The 21,152-nt window shown below is 37.9% G+C and overlaps 1 protein-coding gene across 2 annotated transcripts in view; it reads left to right on the top strand.

Annotated features, from left to right (window-relative positions):
- The first annotated feature begins 3,144 nt into the window (after nt 1-3,144).
- Nucleotides 3,145-21,152, top strand: part of Frmpd1 (FERM and PDZ domain containing 1) — a 49,026-nt gene continuing 31,018 nt past the window's right edge. For both annotated transcript variants that reach the window (XM_076843264.2, XM_076843262.2), the window contains exons 1-3: nt 3,145-3,245; nt 18,162-18,319; nt 19,110-19,212. In XM_076843264.2, the coding sequence (XP_076699379.1) occupies nt 3,145-3,245; nt 18,162-18,319; nt 19,110-19,212 (362 nt within the window). The remainder of the gene's footprint in view (nt 3,246-18,161; nt 18,320-19,109; nt 19,213-21,152) is intronic.

The raw sequence follows: 21,152 nt of genomic DNA, 5'->3' as shown, positions 1-21,152 counted from the left end.
TTTTCAGCAAATAAGTCTCTTGTCTCCAGTAGGATGGGGGAGAGATAGTGGTCTGGGTAGGCAGTGGAATGGAGATGGGACAATTGCTGCTTGTGGAGACTTTTCCCCATATTTTCAGCCTTTTGCCTCCTTCCTGCTTTCTCCTGTACCTACTGCCTCTAATTTCTGAGGCATTGGGAGAATCTGCTCATTTTTCATGAGCATCCCCCTGGGAATGCGCATAGGTCTCTGTTACCTCTCTTCCAAACATTTCCTACCTTCCAAACATCATTGACATCTCTCATCTGTTGTCTTCTCTCCTCTACTCATTATTCTAGAGATTTATGTTTTTTATTTCTTTGCTATAATATATAGGGTCTGGGAAGAAGAGATTAATACAATGTTTTCATTTGCCATGTCTAACCAGAAATCTACTCTCTCATATTACTTTTATATATTTGGCAGTCAGGTGTTTGGGTCTGGTGATAGTGGGGATTGAACCCAGGGTCTCATCCAGGCTAGGTCAGTGCTCTACCACTGAGTTATATCCTCAGCCCTTTTGAGACAGTGTCTCACTTTAAGTTGGCCAGGCTGGCCTCAAACTTTTGATTCTGCGCCTCAGCCTCTCAAGTATCTTGGAATGCAGGAGTGTGCTAACTCCCCTGACCTACACATTTTAAAAAGTGAGATGCCTAGAACTGAAGATAGTGTTCAGGTCTGATGTCCCCATAGAATAAAACTAGATACATCCCTTGATCTAAGTGTAATTTATTTTTGGTTGCAGCCTATGTTTCTGTTAGCCTTTTGCCCCTGAATTCGTATTTGGCTTCCATTTGACTGAACAGTGTACAACTCCAGGTTTTCAAAGTGATCAGGTTAGGTGTCCTGTGATCATTTTTGTGTACCTTTGTCAGTCCTCTCTTCTTATATCCCTGGTATAGATCCCACAGTTACTTTCTTGATTGCTGCTAGATTTTTTGCTAATTTTAAAGGATATTTTTGTATGCATAGATAAGAGTGCATTTTTACCGCACCATACGTGTTTTTGTCAAAATTGGTATGAGTGTTACACTGGCTCCTTAAAAAAGGATTTGGAAAGTTTCCTTCTTTATGCTCTTGAACAGTTGAAATATCATTGGGGAAAAATTAACTAAGCTGGCTAAATGCAATGTGGTATCCTGGATTTGATCCTGGAATGAAAAAGGAATATTAGTGGAAAAAACTGGTGATATTTGATTATAGTCTATAGTTTGGTTTAATAGTATTGTGCTAATAATGTTAATTTGTTAATTTTGAAAAAAGCATAATGCTTATGTAAGATGTTAACAGTAGGGAAAACCAAATGAAGAGCATCTGGTAACTTTTTTTTTATTATCTTTGTAACCTGATTATACATCTACAGTTATTCCTAAGTGAAAACTTTATTTAAAACAAAACAAAAACAAATCACTAGGGTGACCTGCATCTTATAAATGTGGAGGACTTCACCTTTAAGCCAGACTGTGAATGGCTTTTTTTGGTAAGAAGAGGGGTGAAGCATTTTAACAAATTTCTCTTCTACAATAATTATAGCTTTTCTGTATCTTCCAGGGTCATCTTAGATCATTTATGCTTTCCTTTGGAAACTATCCATGTCATCAGGGTCTTCAAGTGTATTCATGTAGTGTTAAGCAACATAATATCTTATAATTCTTATTTTTTAATTGTTCTGTATCTATGTTTATTTCCAAATGTCTTATCTTATTTTGTGTGGGTATTTATTGAGCTATGGGATTAATTTGGTGAGTTGAGACCAATTTTTAAAAAATATCTATTTTTTTAATAATAAGTGGACAAAATGTCTTTATTTTACTTTATGTGGTGCTGAGGATCGAACCCAGTGCCTCACACATGCTAGGCGAGTGCTCTGCCTCTAAGCCACAACCCCAGCCTGAGACCAGTATTTTTTAAAGTGAATAGACTATAATAAAAAAATCAATATATATTGATTTGTGGAACATTAATCATATATATATATATATATATATATATATATAGTGTGTGTGTGTATGTATGTGTGTGAATATATATATATATATATATATATATATATATATATATATATATATATATATGTATTTCTTCCTTTGTTAACCTGAAAATATCTATCAAATCACAAATGCATGCAACTTTTGACCTAGCAATTTAATATTTGGGAACCTATCCAGGTATATAATTGTAAACATGCAGAAATGATATATGTACAACATAACTCATTGAAATATTGTTTATAATAGTGAAAGATTGGTAATAACCCAAATGTCTACCAACAGCACTCTCTTTTAAATTACAGTACATTCATACAATGGAATACTCAGTAGTTGCAAAAAGAATGAGGAAGGAATCTATGCACTGATGTGGAAAGATATCAAGGATGTATAGTCTAAAAAACCCTGGTGCAGAACAGTGTGTGATGTACTGCCCTTTGTGTTGAGGAAATAGAAAAATCTGTATTTGTGTTTATTTGCATAGACATGAAGAAACTCTGGAAGGACAGATAGCAGGAGAACAGTGTGGGCAGGGGAGCTGGGTGGATGGCAAGTCAAGAACTTTCACTGTATACATATTTTTTACTATGATAAGGATACATAACAAAAGATCTACCCTCTTCACAAACATTTAAGTAGACAAACAAGTAGCTACATCTTTTTTTTAAAGGCTAGAATTGAATTATACATATGAACAACCTCTTCAAAAATGAAATATAAAATATTGAGCCAAAGAAGCAGCACTTGGAAGAATATGCTCAGCATGATTGAGAATGCTCCCAGGTTCCTGCAGTTCCTGACGCAGGCTACACTGAACTGTGTTGTCCAGGGATGCACACATAGTTGGGGGAGAAAAGACAGTGTCACATAGTCATGAAGTTTGAGAAGCCTTATCTATTGCACTGTCTCACTCTTGTGTGACAGATACAAAGCTATTCTGTTGACCAAAGATTGGCCTCTTCAGGGCAGAGATTGCTAAGTGTTTACTTTGCAGGCATTGAGCTTTATGTTGATTTCAGATAGAAGAAGAACACTAGATATTTGCTCAGCATGTCTTCAAATGGGCCAATACAGGAAGTATCATACCTTACAGTATTTTGGTTAGCTTCTTAAGAACACTCTTCTTCTTTTTAGGTAAATGGAAGAACTGGAGACCAGTTTATTCCAGACTCGGAAAGCACACAGAATAGAACAAATGGTAGCGAGATGGCTTCGACGCTCCCGGGACAGCTCAGCCCGGTAAGGCTCCCACTCCCGGGTGAGCAGAGATTTTTATCTGTCAGGATTTGGTATCCCTGTGGAGGAGATTTTGCCAGTCCTGGCAGCACCTGGGGATGGCAGTCCCTGCTTTGCTTTGTTCTTACACCATATGGGAGGGAGAAGTGTACATAGTTCAGTGATTTGGCTGGGATGCCTTTCCCTGTACCCCCACCCCAACATACACCCACACGCACAGTCATATTCACTTCAAATTCACACACGTATTTAAAGAAACAGACACAACTAGACACAGTCACACAAATGCTCTTGCATACTCATACACATGTACATATGCACTTTCTGGTATACATGCTCATATTCTCTCTCTCTTTCTTTCTCTCTCTCACACACACACACACGCACACACACACCCCTTGTCTTGGTATTTGATATGTGAACCAAGCAACCTGCTGTTTATATTCTTTCCCTATCTTTGTTTCCTGCAGCTGTTCCTTCCTTGTAGTCCTTATTTCATTCTAAACAAAATAAAATGAAATCAAATACAGATCTGATTTGACTGCTACAAGAGAACTTTAAAATATGTTCTGTTTCAAAGTGTTCATTTTCCATCTCAGATTTCCCGTCTGGCCCTGCCACAGAGATGAAATATCACATGTCAGGTGTTTCTGAGATACACATTCTTCCAAAGGAAATGGAAACAGCTGTTCTGCTGCCCAGTAAGAAGCTTTGCTAAGGGCTGCACTGCTCACTGGGCAAGTTCCCCGATCCTCACACGTTGAGTTGAGATAAGGCTGTAGAATTAGTCCCATTTTACAGATAAACACCTGAGGTTCAGAGAGTAATTTCTTTAGGACCATTCCTACTCAGAAATCCTTGGTGGGTCCCCATTTCTTATAGAATGAAGTCTAAATGGTTTTTTGGTTTAACACTTCCAGTTTCTCTGTGGTTGACCCACAGTCTTTCAAGTTATTTATCTTACTACTCGCCTTCATTCATATTATTCAAAAATGAACTATTCACTCTTCACTACTACAGCCACTGTCTCTTCCCCTTTGCCCCTTGAACCTGAGCTCCTATACCAGGTCCCTTCTCTCATCTGCATATGTCCAGAACCCACCCATGGTTACGGCTGCCTGAAGTACTGGGTCTTCCATGAAGTGTTACCCAGTCCACACTCAGAATGAACCCTCCCACAGGACCCCGTGGTATTTGAATTATAGCCACAGCATTGTGCTCCTCCTGGTGTGTTCAACTTCTTTGAACACATTCATTTTCCTTCTTCTAGACCATCCTTTCACAAGGTCCTGGAAAGTATTAGCCTCATCTCTGTAGCCCAGAAGTGACTGAGTTGTACAAGCATTAGAGGTGATCAGGTAGTGCTCAGTGAATGAATGGGAAACTACAAAGCATCTTGTTTCCCAGTATTCTGCAGAACTTAGTCCTGTGAGGTGCTGCTCCACTAAAAATGATCCTGTGACGAGAAGTGTTTGGGAAATTATGTTGCCTATGTCCTATCTAATCAGGTACCTTGTTAGTTCATTATACATACTATGCACATGGTATCAATTAAACCTTTAAAAAGTTCTGTAGAAAAGATACCCATTTAATTGGATGTTGCCTAACTATTTGACCTTGGGACCTGTTAACATCTTACTTCTCTCACAGGATGTACATGAGAGATAATATTGACCTCTAGCAAGCTTCCCCCCATATCCTCTTTGGTGCATTTCACATACCATAAAATTCAACCAAATATACAACTAAGTAGTTTTTAGTACATATATATATATTTTTTAGAACATAATCTGATTTTAGAACATTTTTAATACTCCAAAAAGAAACACTATACCCACTGTCATTTCCCATTTATTCCTTCCCTAGTCCTAGGTTCCCACTAAAGTACTTTTGGTGCTATAGATTTGCTTATTCTGGATATTTCACATAAATGGAATCTTAAAATAGAGTATCACTTGGGTCTGACTTCTTTCACTCAGCATAATGTATTCAAGATTCATCCATGTTGTAGCAAAAATCACTATTTCATTTATTTTTATTGTTAAATAATATTCCATTATGGAATGTTTTCTTTGTTCATTTTTCAGTTGATATATCATAAACATTTGGGTTGATAAATACTCTCAAAAATATATAGCATGTATATATACACACACGCATGATATGTATTTATATGATAGAAACATTTTGGGTTGTTTCCACTTTTTGACAGTTAGGAATAATGCTGCTATGAACATTTGTGTAAAAGATTTCATGCAAACTTATGTTTTCAGTTCTTTTGGGTATATACTTAAGGAATGGACTAGCTGGGTCACATGGTAACTCTATGTTTAATCTTTGAAGGAACTGCCAGACTGTTTTCTAAAGCAGCTGCACAATTTTACACTTCTGCCAGCTTTATATGAGGGTTCCAGTGTCTCTATGTCTTTGCTAACACTTGCTATAATCTGTCTTTGTTATTGTAGGCATTCTAGTGGGAATGAAGTAGTATTTCATGGTTTTGACCTGCTTTTCCCTGATGGCTAATGACATTGAACATGTTTTCACATGCCTAGGGAGTTTTGTTTTTAAGTGCTTGAGAAAGAAAAGAAAGAGAGAAGTTCCTCACAGCACCCATGGAAGACAGCATTTTTGCATCTGTGTTTCCAGAGTGAATCACATGTAGGCTTGTTTAAACAGTTTTTCATCTCTGATTCTGAAACCTGGATATAGGCTGGGTTCTTGTTCTCTTATGATTACTTTTAAAATGATCAAGAATTAAAAACCCTAAGTTTGGGGTAAATAATTACTTTTTCCAGGAGTAAAGTAAAAGGTACCACTTACCATCCAGTTGCTTAATCAGGAATCCTGAGAATCATACTGAATGCCCTATATCTGGCCCACCAGCAACTCCTGTTGATTTGCCTTCAAACGTATCTCAGATCTTTCTGTCCCTGGGAAAACTGCGATGGTCATTTATTCTTTCTCTGTCCCAGCTAATTCTCCACTTTATAGACTTTTCAAAATGCAAATGGCTCTTGTCCTTGAGCTAGCCCCCAATTCCATCACCCCCCACCCGAAACTACTCAGTGGTTCTCCTTCCATTGTGCCACGGCCTATAGGTCTCTTCCTAATCTGCTCCAGCCTAACTCTCCAACCTCACCTTGTTCCTCTTGCAACCTTGGTTAACATTTTCCATTATTATATTCCCTCCACATTCCTGGAACCAATCAAGCTCTTTCCATTTTACTCAATATTAAGTTGACCTAGAAAGTTTTTTCTTCTCTTCCTTTTACAGCTGGTCCTTATTCTTCAGGTTGTTTAAACATCACCTTCTTTACAAGGTCTTTCCTGATCATCTAAGACACGGTGGGTCCATCCTGTTTCCTCCACTCACCACACTTGGTAATAACATCAACATTTATCTCAAATCTCTCTGTCCCTGGGAACACTGCCATGGTCATTTATTCTTTATCTGTCCCAGATAATTCTCCACTCTATAGACTCACCATTTACCTATTTACCTCCCTCACTTATTTATTGTGTGACCTTTCTCCCATGACCCGACTGTCACATGTGAGACCATGGACCATGACTGTCTTGTTTTACAAAGTATTCTCAGCTGTGGCAGAGTGCTTACTATGTAGTAAATGTTCAATAAATTTATACTGATAAAGAGCTTTCAAAGTATAGGACTGTATTATTTATTTAATATATTTGAAATTTCCATCCCTCCATCTTCCAAGAAAAATTTTTGATGGCATACAGTTTTAAGACATGTAGGAAAAATTAAATAAAAAATAAAAATGTTATAAAAAGATTTCCAGCTAGTTAGATAGGATTTAGCATTTTAATATTTTAATATTAACATTAGCTCTGAGTTTCCTGGTAGCTATGGCCAGCAATGAAGGAAATACATCAAAATGTTTTCTATGGTCCAAAACAACGGAAACAGATGCTCACCTTCAGTCATATCAATTTACACACATATTCTGTTATATTTTTTTCAGAATTAAAAAAACTCCATGGGGCTGGGGTTGTGGCTCAGCAGCAGAGCTCTCGCCTAGCATGTGCGAGCCGCTGGGTTTGATCCTCAGCACCACATACAAAAAATGAAATACAATTTTTTAAAAATAAAGGTATTGTGTCCCACTACAACTAAAAAAATATTTTAAAAAAATTCCAGTCATTTCAGCCTTGTACTCACTCACTTTACCTGTAATTGGCATTTTTTCCCCCATAAAATTTGATCTCGGGCTCTGAGTGAACTATCCAGGAGTAAATTTGTCAAATAACAATAACAACAACAATAACACAATACTAAATGCTGTTTTTTTCCCCCTTATCATACTGGGGAATTGAACCCAGGCCTCACACATGCTAGGAAAGTGCTCTACCAATGAGCTAAATCCCAGCTCTGCAAAAAAAACTATAGCACATTGAAAGAACTCCACAAACAAAGTAATTTTTAACCATTTTTCTTTCATTTAAATGGTCGTCTTCTTTATAGGTTTATATGATTATAGAAGTGATAAAATGGAGTTGGAGGTATAGTTCAGTAGTAGAGTACTTGCCTAGCTTGTGCAAACCCTGGGTTTGTTCCCAGCACCAAGAAGAAAGGAATGAAAGAGGGAGGAGAAGGAGGAAAAGAGGAAAGAAAATAGACTTAGATCATAGTATAGCTTTCCATTTAATTATATCAGGTTTTTTTTCCCTGTGAAAGTTTCCATTTTTATATAGTTTTAAATAGTATCCTTTTCTTGGATGACTTTGTTGATTGCTTCTAAGCTTACAAAAATCCTCATCCTATAAAACTTTAACTTTCAACTCTATTTATAATAATTCAAAATATTTTACAAGTAAGTCTTTATTTTGAGTTTTAGTGAATGCTAGGAAATGAAGATCTATCTTGATCTTTTTCTGAGATAGTAAGTAGTGGTTTGCATCACCATTAATGCTGAGCAATCTTTCCCTTCTCAATTGACTTATTCTTCCCCAACCCCTCTCCTTTGTTGTATATGAAGGTCCTGTGTCTCCAAGTGGAAGATTGGATCCATTTCTAGGCTATTCTGTTCCATTGATGTAACTACCTATTTTTAACAAAACTGTGTTAAAATTATTTACTATAGCTTTGTACATCTTATTATCTATTAAACTAGGCTTCTATTTCTTGTTTTCAGTGTTTTTATTCCTACCTGCCTTTTCTGCCATTTGAACCTTAGAATAATTCTGTTATTAAAAGCAATTAAGCATGAGATTCACTGAACTCTCTTATGCTTAATCTAGAAAGGTTACTTCTATGGAACAAGATCTAAAGAAGCAGAAAGAGCTTAAGGCAACTTCTTACCTTCTTCGTTATTGCTTACTTGTATCTTTAGGGTTTGAAAAGAAGATTTCTTTCAACTTAGCTTGGAGGACTTGAGGAGGGGAGTGACGAGGTAATAGCATTTTAGAATTGGCAAATGTTCAGTGAAGATAAAAAAGATAACCAGAAGTTTGGTGACTCGTATAAATCTATGCTTAACTAGAGGCAAAACCAGAGAGGACCCCAAATGTCCTGATCCTAGCTCAGTGCTCTTTTCAGCTTCCTTAGGTTTTCATCTGGAAGGATGTTAGAAATGCAAATTCTTGGACCCGCCCCCCCCCCCCAACAGACCTACTGAATTAGAAATTCCAGACCCTGGTGATCTGTGTCTGAATCAGTCCTCCAGGTACGCTAAATGACTTTAAGCTTTTACTAAAAGAAAACTTAGCTTGAATCTTTTACTAATGAAGACACATGCACATGTCTACACACACAGGAACAAGGCACATACATACGTGTGTGCACACCCACATATGTGTACACAAACACATGTATGCATACGTGTACACATATACACATAAGGCAGCATCTTTTGTCAGAAGCCCTTGCTACTGGTTTTTTACACTTTCTTAATTTACTGTTCATTACAACTATAAACAGCCAATTTAATAATTATAAGACTAGCTTTTATTTTTTTTTTAGTCATAGTTAGACTCATACCTTTATTTTATTTATTTATTTATTTATTTATTTATTTATTTATTTATTTATTTTTGTGGTGCTGAGGATTGAACCCAGCACCTTGCACATGCTAGGCAAGCGCTCAAACGCTGAGCCACAACCCCAGCCCCTATAAAGCTAGCTTTGTTTGACCTTTTCAATATTCCTGGTGGTGTAGCAAGCCCCTTTTAGGTACCAATTTTTATTGCTGCTTTACCTGTGGGCAAAATGGAAACATTTGAAGAGAACAGTCTGGAAGCTTCCTAAATGACATCCAGAAAGTTCCATTGTTTCTCAAATCCTATTTTTAAAGTAATAATGGAAGAATTTTCTTTCTCTAAACTGTAGGAGCATTGTGCTTGCAACGTTGAATGCCGCCCTAGAAATTTTCACAGCCCCTAGCATATTCATCTGATTGTGACTACCTGCTAAATTTCTTTCTGGTATAGACTCAGCCTGCTTCTCTTTCAGCTTTCTTTGAATAGATTTTAAATTACAAAATCCAGTTTATATAAAATTTAGCTTTTTAAATCACTCAAGCTGAACACAATAAAGTGTTTAAACATAGATTCAAAATAGTTTCTCCACATCTTGCTGAAACATGAAGGTAACTTCTTTGTTGTTACAGGAAAGAGGTAATATGTATTTTTCCAGCATATCAGAGAGCAGATAAAAAGTCAGAGAAGATTTGAAGCATAATCTGTTTCCATCTGGTAATTTTTCTTCTCACTGTTATTGATCTGCTCAGTATGAACTTATGACCTGTGAAATTTAGAATTAGCCTACACAAGACTGTTTTTATGATAGATTCAACATGTTTTTCTGGTTCTACCTTGGGGTAAATCTGGTTATCTGACAGGAATTTCATTAGTGTGATGATGAGTCTTATACACTTGCAGAGTAAGATCACAGAAATGACCTCAGATTTATGGTTTGAAGTCATTACCAAGGCAGCAGACATATGTTTTTGGATCAGTGCTTCATTTGATATTTATAAGATGCTTCAGAGGAGGAAATTTTGTTACAGAAATCATTTCCTTCAGCTTACTGTCAAATATTAAATGTTCCCTGTGAGAGAGGCCACAGTTTGGTCATGTACTTAGGTAATCTCTTTCCAAACAAAAGCTAGAACATGGCCTTTGGGAAAATGTCAAATCCAGACTTTGAGCCAAAGCCACTGACACTGTTCAGAGATTAGTCAACACAGCGGGGCCTCATTTGTCCACCATTGTTGAAGAATACCCCCTTCCAAATGGAAAGTGTCAGATAACTGAAGCCCACCCATTTGGAAAGCATCAAAGTGGATTCTTTTGAAACCCTGTGGTAAGGGTTGTTCTTTCTTTTGTTCTTCATTTTGAAACCCTGTGGTAAGATTTGTTCTGTCTTTTGTTCTCCTGACAATTATTAAGCCTTATTCTATGGCTAGCATTGAGTTCAGCACATGGAACAAGAAATATTCAGTTCTTGCTATGCAAATTACACTACAGAGAGGACAAGAGACTTTGTATTGGTTGTTATGAATATGGCGTGTGTTTCAAAAAGGGATGTACCGTTTATTGGGCACATTCAGCACATTCCGTAGATATTTCCACCTACTTGGAAGTATGAGAAGCAGGTAGGCATGTAGAGTACATGGTTAGGCATGTTGGAAAAAGAAAGAAAGAAAGAGAACAAGAGAAAGAATATGTATGCATGCACACAGAGGGAAGAGCTTGTCCAGAGGCCAGTGTTTGAGGAACTCAAAAGACACTAGTTTGGATGGAACAGAAGTTTCAAAGAGAATGACTGGCTTGGTCTGAGAGACTGGAGTGAAGGGCAGAAGTGGTATTAAGCCATATTTAGGAGTCTGAATTAGGACGTTAAGTCAGGGGCAAAATGAACAAGTTTTCATCTGTAAAATCAGTCTGGCTGCTACATGGAGAATTATCCAGAGAGAAAAGAATAAAGAGCAGGAGGCAGTCAGGAGCCTATTTCAGAAATCTATCTGTAGGCCTGGTGGTGGGACCCTGAAATGGAATGGGAGATGTGGAGATGTATGAAATAAATGAACATCTTTAGAGATCTTTTGACGTTGGGACTAATGTGATGTTACGGATGAGAGCAGGGAATGATCAAGCATGACTCCCAAGAGCCTGGCTTGGGCAACTGCCATAATCCTCATGATACCCTTTACTGAGCTCTGGGATATGGAGAAGATGAATCCTGGTTAGGACAGTAGTCACAGGGCTGAGTAATGCACCAAATTAAGCAAACATAAAGGAAAATGAACTTGTAACTTATATTCAAATTGTAGTTCTATATATATTTTCACCTTTTTCTAACTATAGGAGAGGTAAAACTATAGAAGGTACCATGATATATATGCATAGTATTTTGCTATTTATTTGTCCACTGAGCACTGATGCTTCCTGTAAGCAGAGATCTTCAATGCAGGTGGATAAAATGTGGTTCCTGCTGCTTCCAAGGAATACCAAGTTTATTATATTTGAGATCTAATGACTTCTAATAAAGGGTGGGTCAGGTCTCTAAGATAAATTATGTCTAGCTAGGAAAACAGAGAAGGAAGAGCTAGCATTTGAGCTGAACTTTGACCTGGCTTTACACTTTCCTGCAGGGGCAGCTGGCTGAGTCCCAGCACTTAAAACTGGTGTAGAAGATATGATTTGTCCAGAGTAATGTCCTAGAAGGAGTGTAGGGCATATGGATGCTGGCCACTGCCTAGGTCTGAGGACACAGGACCACAAGGGCAAAGCTGAGGAGTTTGACTTTTGTTCTGTGAGTGGAAGGGAATCATGGGGACAGAATAATCCCAGTTCTCCTTTAGGAAAAGGATTCCAACTACAGCTTAGAAGTTGCATTTTCAAAGCCTTGGTTCCTTGCATATCTGAAGTTTCAAAGGTCTGTGATACTTTGTTGGTATATAGTCTTGAGTGATTCTTTGCTGTTCTTGGTTTGTCTATCCCTTCTTAGGTTGTTTCAAGTGTTTCTACTATTCTGAGTACAACTGTGATGAATATTTTGGAACATGCAAGAGCCAGGGTCTTTCTGAGCTTATATTCTATTCTAAGATTTTACTAGGCACAGGGGACACAGAGATGAATAGATGCCATGCTTGCCTTGTTAGGAACTTATGGTCTAATGCAATTATATTATTTTTTCCCTTTGGGATCATTACTAGTCCAAAGAGTAATAGGTGGTTGAAGAGAATGATCAAGTTTTAAATTCATATTATAATTTCCATGATTTATTTCCTAGAGAAATGAAATAGCCAATTTATATTGTCAGCCCTGAATCTCAGTGTCAATACATGTTGGGTTTTATATTTATTCATATTTGGTAATTTAGTAGAAATGTAATAGTACTCTGTAGCCCTTTCTGTTTTGCTTCTTAATTAATAAGGTTGTACATTTTCTTATTTACAAGCTTTGTTTCTGCATGTGATAATCATCAATTTTCTTGCTCTGAGCATTTGAAATCTGGATATTTACCATATGCATTTGTGCTTGTTCTTCTCATATTTGTATTATAAGCTTTCTCCTCTCAGAATATTTTTGTTTGTTACTGGAGATTTAACCAGGGGCACTTTACCACTGAGCTACATCCCCAGATTTTTTTATTTTTATTTTTTGAGACAGGGTATCTTTAAGTCACTTACAGCCTTGCTGAGTTGTGATCCTTCTGTCTCAGCCTCCAGAGTCACTGGGGTTACAGGCATGTGCCGTGGCACATAGCAGGATATTTTTTCTTTTACTTTCTCTTTCCTTCCTTCCTTTCTTTCTTTTTTTTTTTTTTTTTTTTTTTTTTGAGACAGTATCTCACTAAATTGCTTAGGGCCTTGCTTTGAACTTGCAATTCCTGCCTCAGCCTCCTGAATCACTAGGATTATAGGCATGCACCACCATGCTCGGCTAGGATATTATTTTTTTTTAGTCAATTTACTTATTTAGTTTTTAACCTCTTTCCTTATTATTTTATTGAGATATACTTTGCGGGGGCTGAGGATGTGGCTCAAGCGGTAGCGCGCTCGCCTGGCATGCGTGTGGCCCGGGTTTGATCCTCAGCACCACATACAAACAAAGATGTTGTGTCCGCCAAAAAAAAACAACTAAAAAATAAATATTAAAATTCTCTCTCTCTCTCTCTCTCTCTCTTTCTCTCTGCCTCTCTCCCTCTCTCTGCCTCTCTACCTCTTTCTTTAAAAAAAAAAAGAGATATACTTTGCATTCTTATATCCATTTAAAGTATACAATTCAATTATTTCTAGTATATTCACAGAAATGTATAACTATCACTACAGTCAATTTTGAAAGATTCATCACCCCCAAAAGATACCTTATAACTATTAGCAGTCATTCCTCATTTTCTCCCAAACTTCCTTTGTCTGGCCTTAAGCAACCACTCATCTACTTTCTGTCTCTATAGATTACCTATTCTGGAGAGTTCACATAGGTGGAATCATATAACACGTATTCTGACTGGCTTCTTTCACTTAGCACAGTGTGTTCAGGGCTTATCCATGTTATAGCACACACATCCATATTTCATTCCTTTTACTGCTGAATAATATTCTGTCATGGAATTTTTTTATCTATGTCATTAGTGGATGATTTGTCTCCACTTTTGAACTGTTAGAGATAATGCTGCTATAAACATTTGTGAGCAAGTTTTTATGTGGACATACATTTTCATTTCTATTGGATATATACCCAGGAGTAAAACTGCTGGACATATTATGCTCCATGTTTAGACTTGAGAACTGCCAGACATGAGAAAGAATCCCTATTCAATTTCATTGCCAAAAGCCACAGCAAGCAAGCACTGTGATCATTGCCTCTGTCTGATAGGAGCACAATGAAGCTACGATCTGTAGAAGAGAGAGAGGTCAAATGTGTGATTACATGTTGAACTTGCTCTCATTCTTATAGCAGTATTAGAGTTTAAGACCTCAGGCTCTCAAATCAGACCATCTAGGTTCAAACATCTCTGTTTGAGGCCCAAATCTACATGATATCATATATAGTACATGAAATATACCCATGTCTCACAATGAATAGTTTTTGTGACTCTAAGGTTTGACACATTCTATAAAAGTACATTTTAGATGTTTACTCTGATATGCATTAATTACCATTTTGATGTTTAAAGTTTTTTTTTTTTCCACACATAGGAGTCTCATTCATTTTTCATGCATTTTTATAGACTCTAGATTTGTATTGTCTGGTATGGTCACCACTACCCACAGATAGCTATTAAATTTTTGAAATGTGGCTAGTGTGATCAAGGAACTGAATATTTAATTTTAAGTAATTTAAATTTGAGGAATGAAAATTTAATTATGGAAAAACTTTTAAGTATATGTTTGAAACAACTTGGACATGAAAAGTTTACTTTTCAACTGTAAATTTTGTGAGAGCTAAGTTTTTTGTTTGTGATGAAAATAGATTCCACATTGGATTTTGAAGGTATTATATGGGGGGAAATGAGTAAAGCATCTATAATTTTTGTATTAATTACATGTTAATAGTATTTGAGGTATATTTGGGTAAATTTAAATATATTGCTAAAATTAATTCATTCACTTTGCTTGTTTTTCCTTTTTTCACATGGCTACCAGAAAACTTACATTTTCATCTAAGGCTTGCCTTAGATTTCATTTGGGCAGCTGTGTCCTAGAAGTTGTTATGACGTGCCTATTAAAGAGAGTAGCCCCAATTTGAAACTTACTTCACAGCCAGGTGACTTTTACCAAGTTAAATACTGTCAAAGCAAGATGCAGTCTCCTTATCTACATGTAAAATGTTGATAATGATCACACCTACCTCACATGTTTGTTGAGAGGGTTGAAGGAGATGTATGAGAAAACAAGTTAGATTATTCTACAATATACAGTTGTGCTTGTGTTATTATTATACCGTTGTATAATTCCTGTCAATTTCTCATATATTTTTTAATCTGGAAGGATTTTTTTTATCTTTATTACATTAAGTCAATATTTTAACTTAGGGCTTTTATTTTTCAATATTTAATCTTTCCAACCAGGAACCCAGCACAACTTTTGCCCAATTACTTCTATCTTCCTTTATTGCTTCAAGGAAAGTTGTATTATTCTCCTTAAATTGATTTCTCTTACCCTGCATTAAATTAATATACACCACTAATTTTATGACTTAGATCCTTTCATAGCATTTTCTAGCTGTTGAGTATCAACTCATTAAGAATGCCTGGCACTTGATGTACATTCAGCTAATCTGTTTTTAATGAGTTGTTGGATGCTTTTGCTTTGGCTTTGTTTTGTGTAGTGCTGGGGATTGAACCCAGGGCTGGCCACATGCTAGGCAAGAGCTCTACTACTGAGCTAACCCTTACCCCCTGCCCCTGTTGAATGCTTTTTTAGGCTGAGTTTTTTATCCTGCAACTCTACTTATTTTGTAGCACTAGAAAGTTTCTTTGTTCATCATTTTCTAGGTATATGTCATCATCTGCTTTAAAAAAATAAAAAGGTACTTCTCCATTTTTATGCTTATTATTCTTCTTACCATTTTTCTTTCCCTGATTAATAGTATAAGCATTTTTCCTGTCATGTTAAATAAGTCTATTGTCTAGGGTATCTTTATCCTGTGGCTTTTTTTTTTTTTTCCTTTTCTTTTCTTTTTGTACTGGGGATTAAACCCAGTGGTACTTTACCACTGAGCCACATCCCCTGTCCTTTTTTTTTTTTTTTTTTTTTTTTTTTTTGAGCAGGGTCTCACTAAATTGTTGGAACTGGACTTAAACATGGGGATCCACCTGCATCAGCCTCCTAAACCTCTGGGATTACAGGCAAATGCCACCATATCAAATTCCTGTGGCTTTTTTAAAAAGAAGGCAAATGTTGCCAGACACTGTGACACACACTTATAATCCTAGTGAGTCAGGAGGCTGAGGCAGGAGGATTATGAGTTCAAAGCCAGCCTCCGCAATTTAGCAAGACCCTAAGCAACTCAGCGATACACTGTCTCTAAATAAAACATAAAAAAGGTTGGGGATGTGGCTCAGTGGTTAAGCACCCCTGGGTTTAATCCCCAGTACCAAAAAAAAAAAAAAAAAGAGAGAGAGAGAGAGAGAAGAAGGAGAGGAGATGGAGGTAAATGTTGATTTCTGATTTTTAGTATATAGTATGATAATTAGAAAGGCCCTTTTATGCCTTTTTCCTCCCCACAAGAGACAGGGTCTCTATGTTGCCCAATCTTGGCCTCCAATTCTTGGAGTCAAATAATCTTCCAGTCTAAGCCTCTGAGTAACCGGGACTATAGGCATACACCACTGTGCTTAACAGCTGTTTTATAGCTTTAAAGTTTTTGTTTTTAAACCAGGAAGAGCTATGGGCTTTACTCAGTAGAAATTTTCTGTTTTCTGTGACTTCCCTTGTAGTAGGTCTCTCTGTTGGCTCTTCTCAGTATTACCCATTTGCTTGCCGGGAAGAAATCCTCTCTCTGCTTATCTCACTGTGTAACTTATGTCACCTATTTGGACAGAGCCTAAATCTACTTCCCATCTGAGGGGCTCCTCGGTGGCTGACATGTGGAGCACAGGAGGCTTTGCACTTGTACTTGTCATGTGCATTTTGACCCCATGAAACCGTTTTTCATGTTTCCTGATTCTTGTTGAAATTCGAGATCATTATAAATGACAGAGGTGATTTTCCAGTAAGTGAGGTCCTGTTACGTTAGGCCCAGTTCCTGACAGTGTTTAGTAAATGGATGAGAATAAATGATAGACCTTAACTGCAGAACCCCAGGAAGCTGTTACTTCTCCACGTTTCTGTTGTTTATAATGACAGTAAACACCTCATCTCATCGTCATTTGACCTTCCTCAGAGAGAACCACTGTTTTTAGAAGGAAAAAAATCATTTGCCACAGACAAATGAAAAATAGCTTGTGACTCACTTTGTCAGTTTAAGAGAAAATACAATTTTCAAGTTACCCTGCATTTAGATATAGACACAATATATATGTTTGTAAAAATTACTATAGAGAGTCCTTGCTATTTGGAATTTATATTGGAATCTCACAGTTACATAGTTTAAAGGGAAGTAAAAGTTATCATACACGCACACACACACACACACACACACACACACACACACATATATATATATATATATATATATATATATATATATATAAAGTTTTTTTTAAATCCCCAAAGAAACAATCCATCTGTAAAATTAGCCATCATCAAATAGTCAAACTAAATAACTCCTTGTTCCTGTTCACTATTCATGTTTTTCTTCTCCTGTTCTTCTGCTCAAGCAGTATCTCCTGCTTGGAATACTTCTCTGTTCATTTACCCATTCATCCATCCATTCATTGAGTCTGCAGCATATTCAGTGAGTTCCAGGATCTGGGCTGTGTAGATATACCCTAGACACCTTTCAAGATGTGGCTCAAATTCTGCCTCTTCCAGGTAACAAATGCTCCCCTGATTTCTTATCCCCTGCCCTGCAAAGTGGAAACCATTCTCCACCTTCTCTGAGTGCCCACAGCACCTCACAACCTCTCTTTTAAAGCACAGTGCTAAAGCTGGATACAGTGGTACACACCTGTAATCCCAGCAACTTGTGGGGTTTGAGGCCAGCTTTAGCAACTTAGTGAGAGTCTGTCTCATAACAAAAAAGTAAAAAGGGCTGGGAATGTGGCTTAGTGGTAGAGCATTCCTGGGTTCAATCTTCAGTACCAAACAAAAACAAAAACCCACAGGGTGAAGTTCTGCATGGTTTTGTAATTAGTGGTGTTTATGCCTTATCCCTCTCAAGAGGAGAATTGATGTCTGCTCAGCTCTGCATCTTTCTCTGTCATTACTGGGGTTGACCCAGTTTGTGGCCACCAACTAGAATCCTCCCTTTCTCTGTTTTCACACAGTCCTTCTCTTCCAGGGCTAAAATTGCTGCAGCTGATGTGCCTCCTGGGAACCCACCACAGGCCCTCACCCCTGTGAGGCACACAGTAAAGATAGAAAAAGATGCCCTCCTCCAGGACTATGGATTTCAGATTTCTGAGACCCTACCTCTCACAGTGGTGGCTGTCACAGCAGGTAAGGGTTGACTGGAAAATGTGAAAGGAGTTTGGCTTCTTGGGGGAAAGTAGCCCTGGTTCTCCTCCCATCGATCTATCCTATAACAAAAGGCATAAAAACCTACTCCAAGAAGTTAGAAAATTCTGACCTCATTCTGTCTTGGGCTTTGCACCTTTCTTTGATTCTAGGAGGAAAGGAGCCCCTAGAGCACTTGTTGCTCTGAGCCCCAGGTCCCCAAAAGCCTCTGTCCTCCCCCAGCTACGTGGCCAATCTCAGGGGCAATGAAAGTGTTTAGATAAGCTGTCTTCCTCTTTGAACCCTGCTATGCTTCTAGCTGGCAACAGTTTCTGAGCAGATAATAATAGAAACTATTGATTTGTTTTCACTTGAGTCTTTGTGAAATATAGGCTGTGCCTGGGGTGGAGAACAGCAGGCTGGGAAAACCAGGTGTTTGTTTTCATATATGAGCTATGTAGTGATGTTAAATCTGGGACTAGTTAAAATATATTAATTTCAATTTGTATACACACATGCACAGACACACAACAGAGTCCTTCAGAGAAGAATATAACAGATTCACTAACCAGCTCTATTGCTTTGGGAAGATTTCTTTCTCAGGATAGTATCTTAACACCCCTTGAAGTTGATGGATGATAGATACATTATACATGGTTTATAAAGTGTAACACTAAGTTCCATATGAACCAGTGTCCAAGGGACTCAGGCTGCCATTCAGCTGTGACTCTGTGACACACAGGGTCTGGGCACTCCTGGTCTGAGCACCAATTACTTATTTTCTGTCCAACAGGAGGCTCCGCTCATGGCAAGCTTTTCCCTGGTGATCAGATCCTCCAAATGAACAATGAGACCACTGAAGACCTCTCCTGTGAAAGAGCAGTCGACATTCTAAGGTACCAAATTGTTTCCCATCATCCAGAGCTGTATAGATGATCACAGCAAGATGAGCAACAGGAATGGTATAGTTGATCTTGTGATTTTAGGAAGGTCCAGTCTCCTTTAAAAAGTAAGAGCAACACCATCTTTAGAGTTCTAACTATGTCTGGTGAGGTGGCTTCTTGGTAGGGGCTGGTACTATCTGCTCTCACCTGCCTACAGAAGAACTTAGCCATCACAGGTGCTTATTTGTCAAACACCTCCTCTGCCCAAAACACTGCTAGACATAGTGGGAGATATAGTAATGAATATCCCGTAGGTCCTACCTTCTAAGAATTGATGAGCTTGTTGTACTTATGCCAGAGACTGAGCTAAAGTGTTACCAAATCTGTTTGTTCTTCTTAACCCTTTTGATATTTCTTACATGTTCCTGCAGGTTCAGCCTGGTTGGCATATAATCTCACTGATGTAACCTGCAACTGTCTCCTTGGTGTCATTTGAGTTAAATGCCTCACTCTCTACCTAGGCCATGATCACTGAGACCAGGGCAGGCACACAGTGGGTGCTCAGCTGAAACAGGAAATATGGTTAGCACTTGGAGCTGGTGACCCTGATTAAAGGAGGAATGTCAGTAACAGGAGGGAAGGGACCACTAGACATTCCCTAGGCATGTGCAGGTTCTGGCTTTTAAGTTTCCTACTCAACACTGATTTAATGACTTTAATATATAGAGAGATGAGAAGTAGAATTAGGTGAAAGTTAACTTGTAGTTTTTGTAAATTGATATGCTTTGGGACTAGAATTCATTTCTGAGGGCATATCATCTTAGCCCATACAAAGCAATAGGCAACTACAATTGCAAGGCAGAGAAGAGAAAATGAAGGATGCAGTCTTCACCCTTGGGAAGCATGGAGACACACACACACACACACACACACACACACACACACAGAATTTAAGATTTACAGAGCCAGGTGCAGTGGCACACATCTGTCACCTCAGCAGCTCAGAAACTAGAAGCAGGAGGATTGTCAGTTCAAAGCCAGCCTCAGCAACTTAGCAAGGCCCTAAAGCAACTCAGTGAGACCCTGCCTCTAAATAAAATATAAAAAATGGCTGGGGATGTGACACAGTGGTAAAGTACCTCTGGGTTTAATCCTTGGTGCCAATAAAAGATTGACAGAAAGTCTGTCAAATCATAGAAATCAGAATCCCTTCTACCAAGCCCAGTATTGTTTCAGAAATGCCAGAGACAAGGTTGAGTAGATGGGATTATCAGGAAAAGATTGGATATTCTCATTTAAAAATAAAGAAATACTGGGGCTGGGGTTGTGTGGCTCAATGGTAGAGCACTTGCCTAGCAAGTGTGAGGCACTGGGTTGGATCTTCAGTACCACATACAAATAAGTAAATAAAATAAAGATATTGTGTCCATCTACAACTAAAAATATTTCTAAAAAATAAAGAAATACTGGTATGGAAATCATGAAGTTTGCTTTCCCAGTTATTGGGCAATTTCCAAAAGATGATCACTTTCAGAAAATGCACTTTTAGGTTTTCAGTGTTACTAATATTTCTGTCAGACTAGCTCAAACTCTGATGAATCAACAAATGTATTGATAACATTTAAGCAATAAACTAGAATTTGGGATGTTTAGGTAATGATTTACCCCCTGTCTGTTCACTGAGCACAGATGCTGGGCAAGAAACCCTGTGGGGCAAGGCGGCTCCACAGCTCAGTCACTTACAGGCTGGTTGTGCACACCCCTCTGAGACTGAGGGCAGGTACTCGAGAAAAGCAGAGAAAATGGACTATAAATACTGGAGATTCCTCCAGCTTCAAAGGAAGTTGTAGTTTGACAAAGCAGAGAAGGTTCTAGAAGTGTTTAACTGAACCTTTAACGCTCCCTTGAGTTTGGCCCCCAAAGATGTAGATGTAACTAGGCAAAGTGATTAG

The sequence above is a fragment of the Callospermophilus lateralis genome, chromosome 2, assembly GCF_048772815.1.
Source record: "Callospermophilus lateralis isolate mCalLat2 chromosome 2, mCalLat2.hap1, whole genome shotgun sequence".
Lineage (NCBI taxonomy): Eukaryota > Metazoa > Chordata > Mammalia > Rodentia > Sciuridae > Callospermophilus > Callospermophilus lateralis.
Note: the sequence above shows the minus strand (reverse complement) of the source record. Positions and strands in the feature narration are given on the sequence as shown.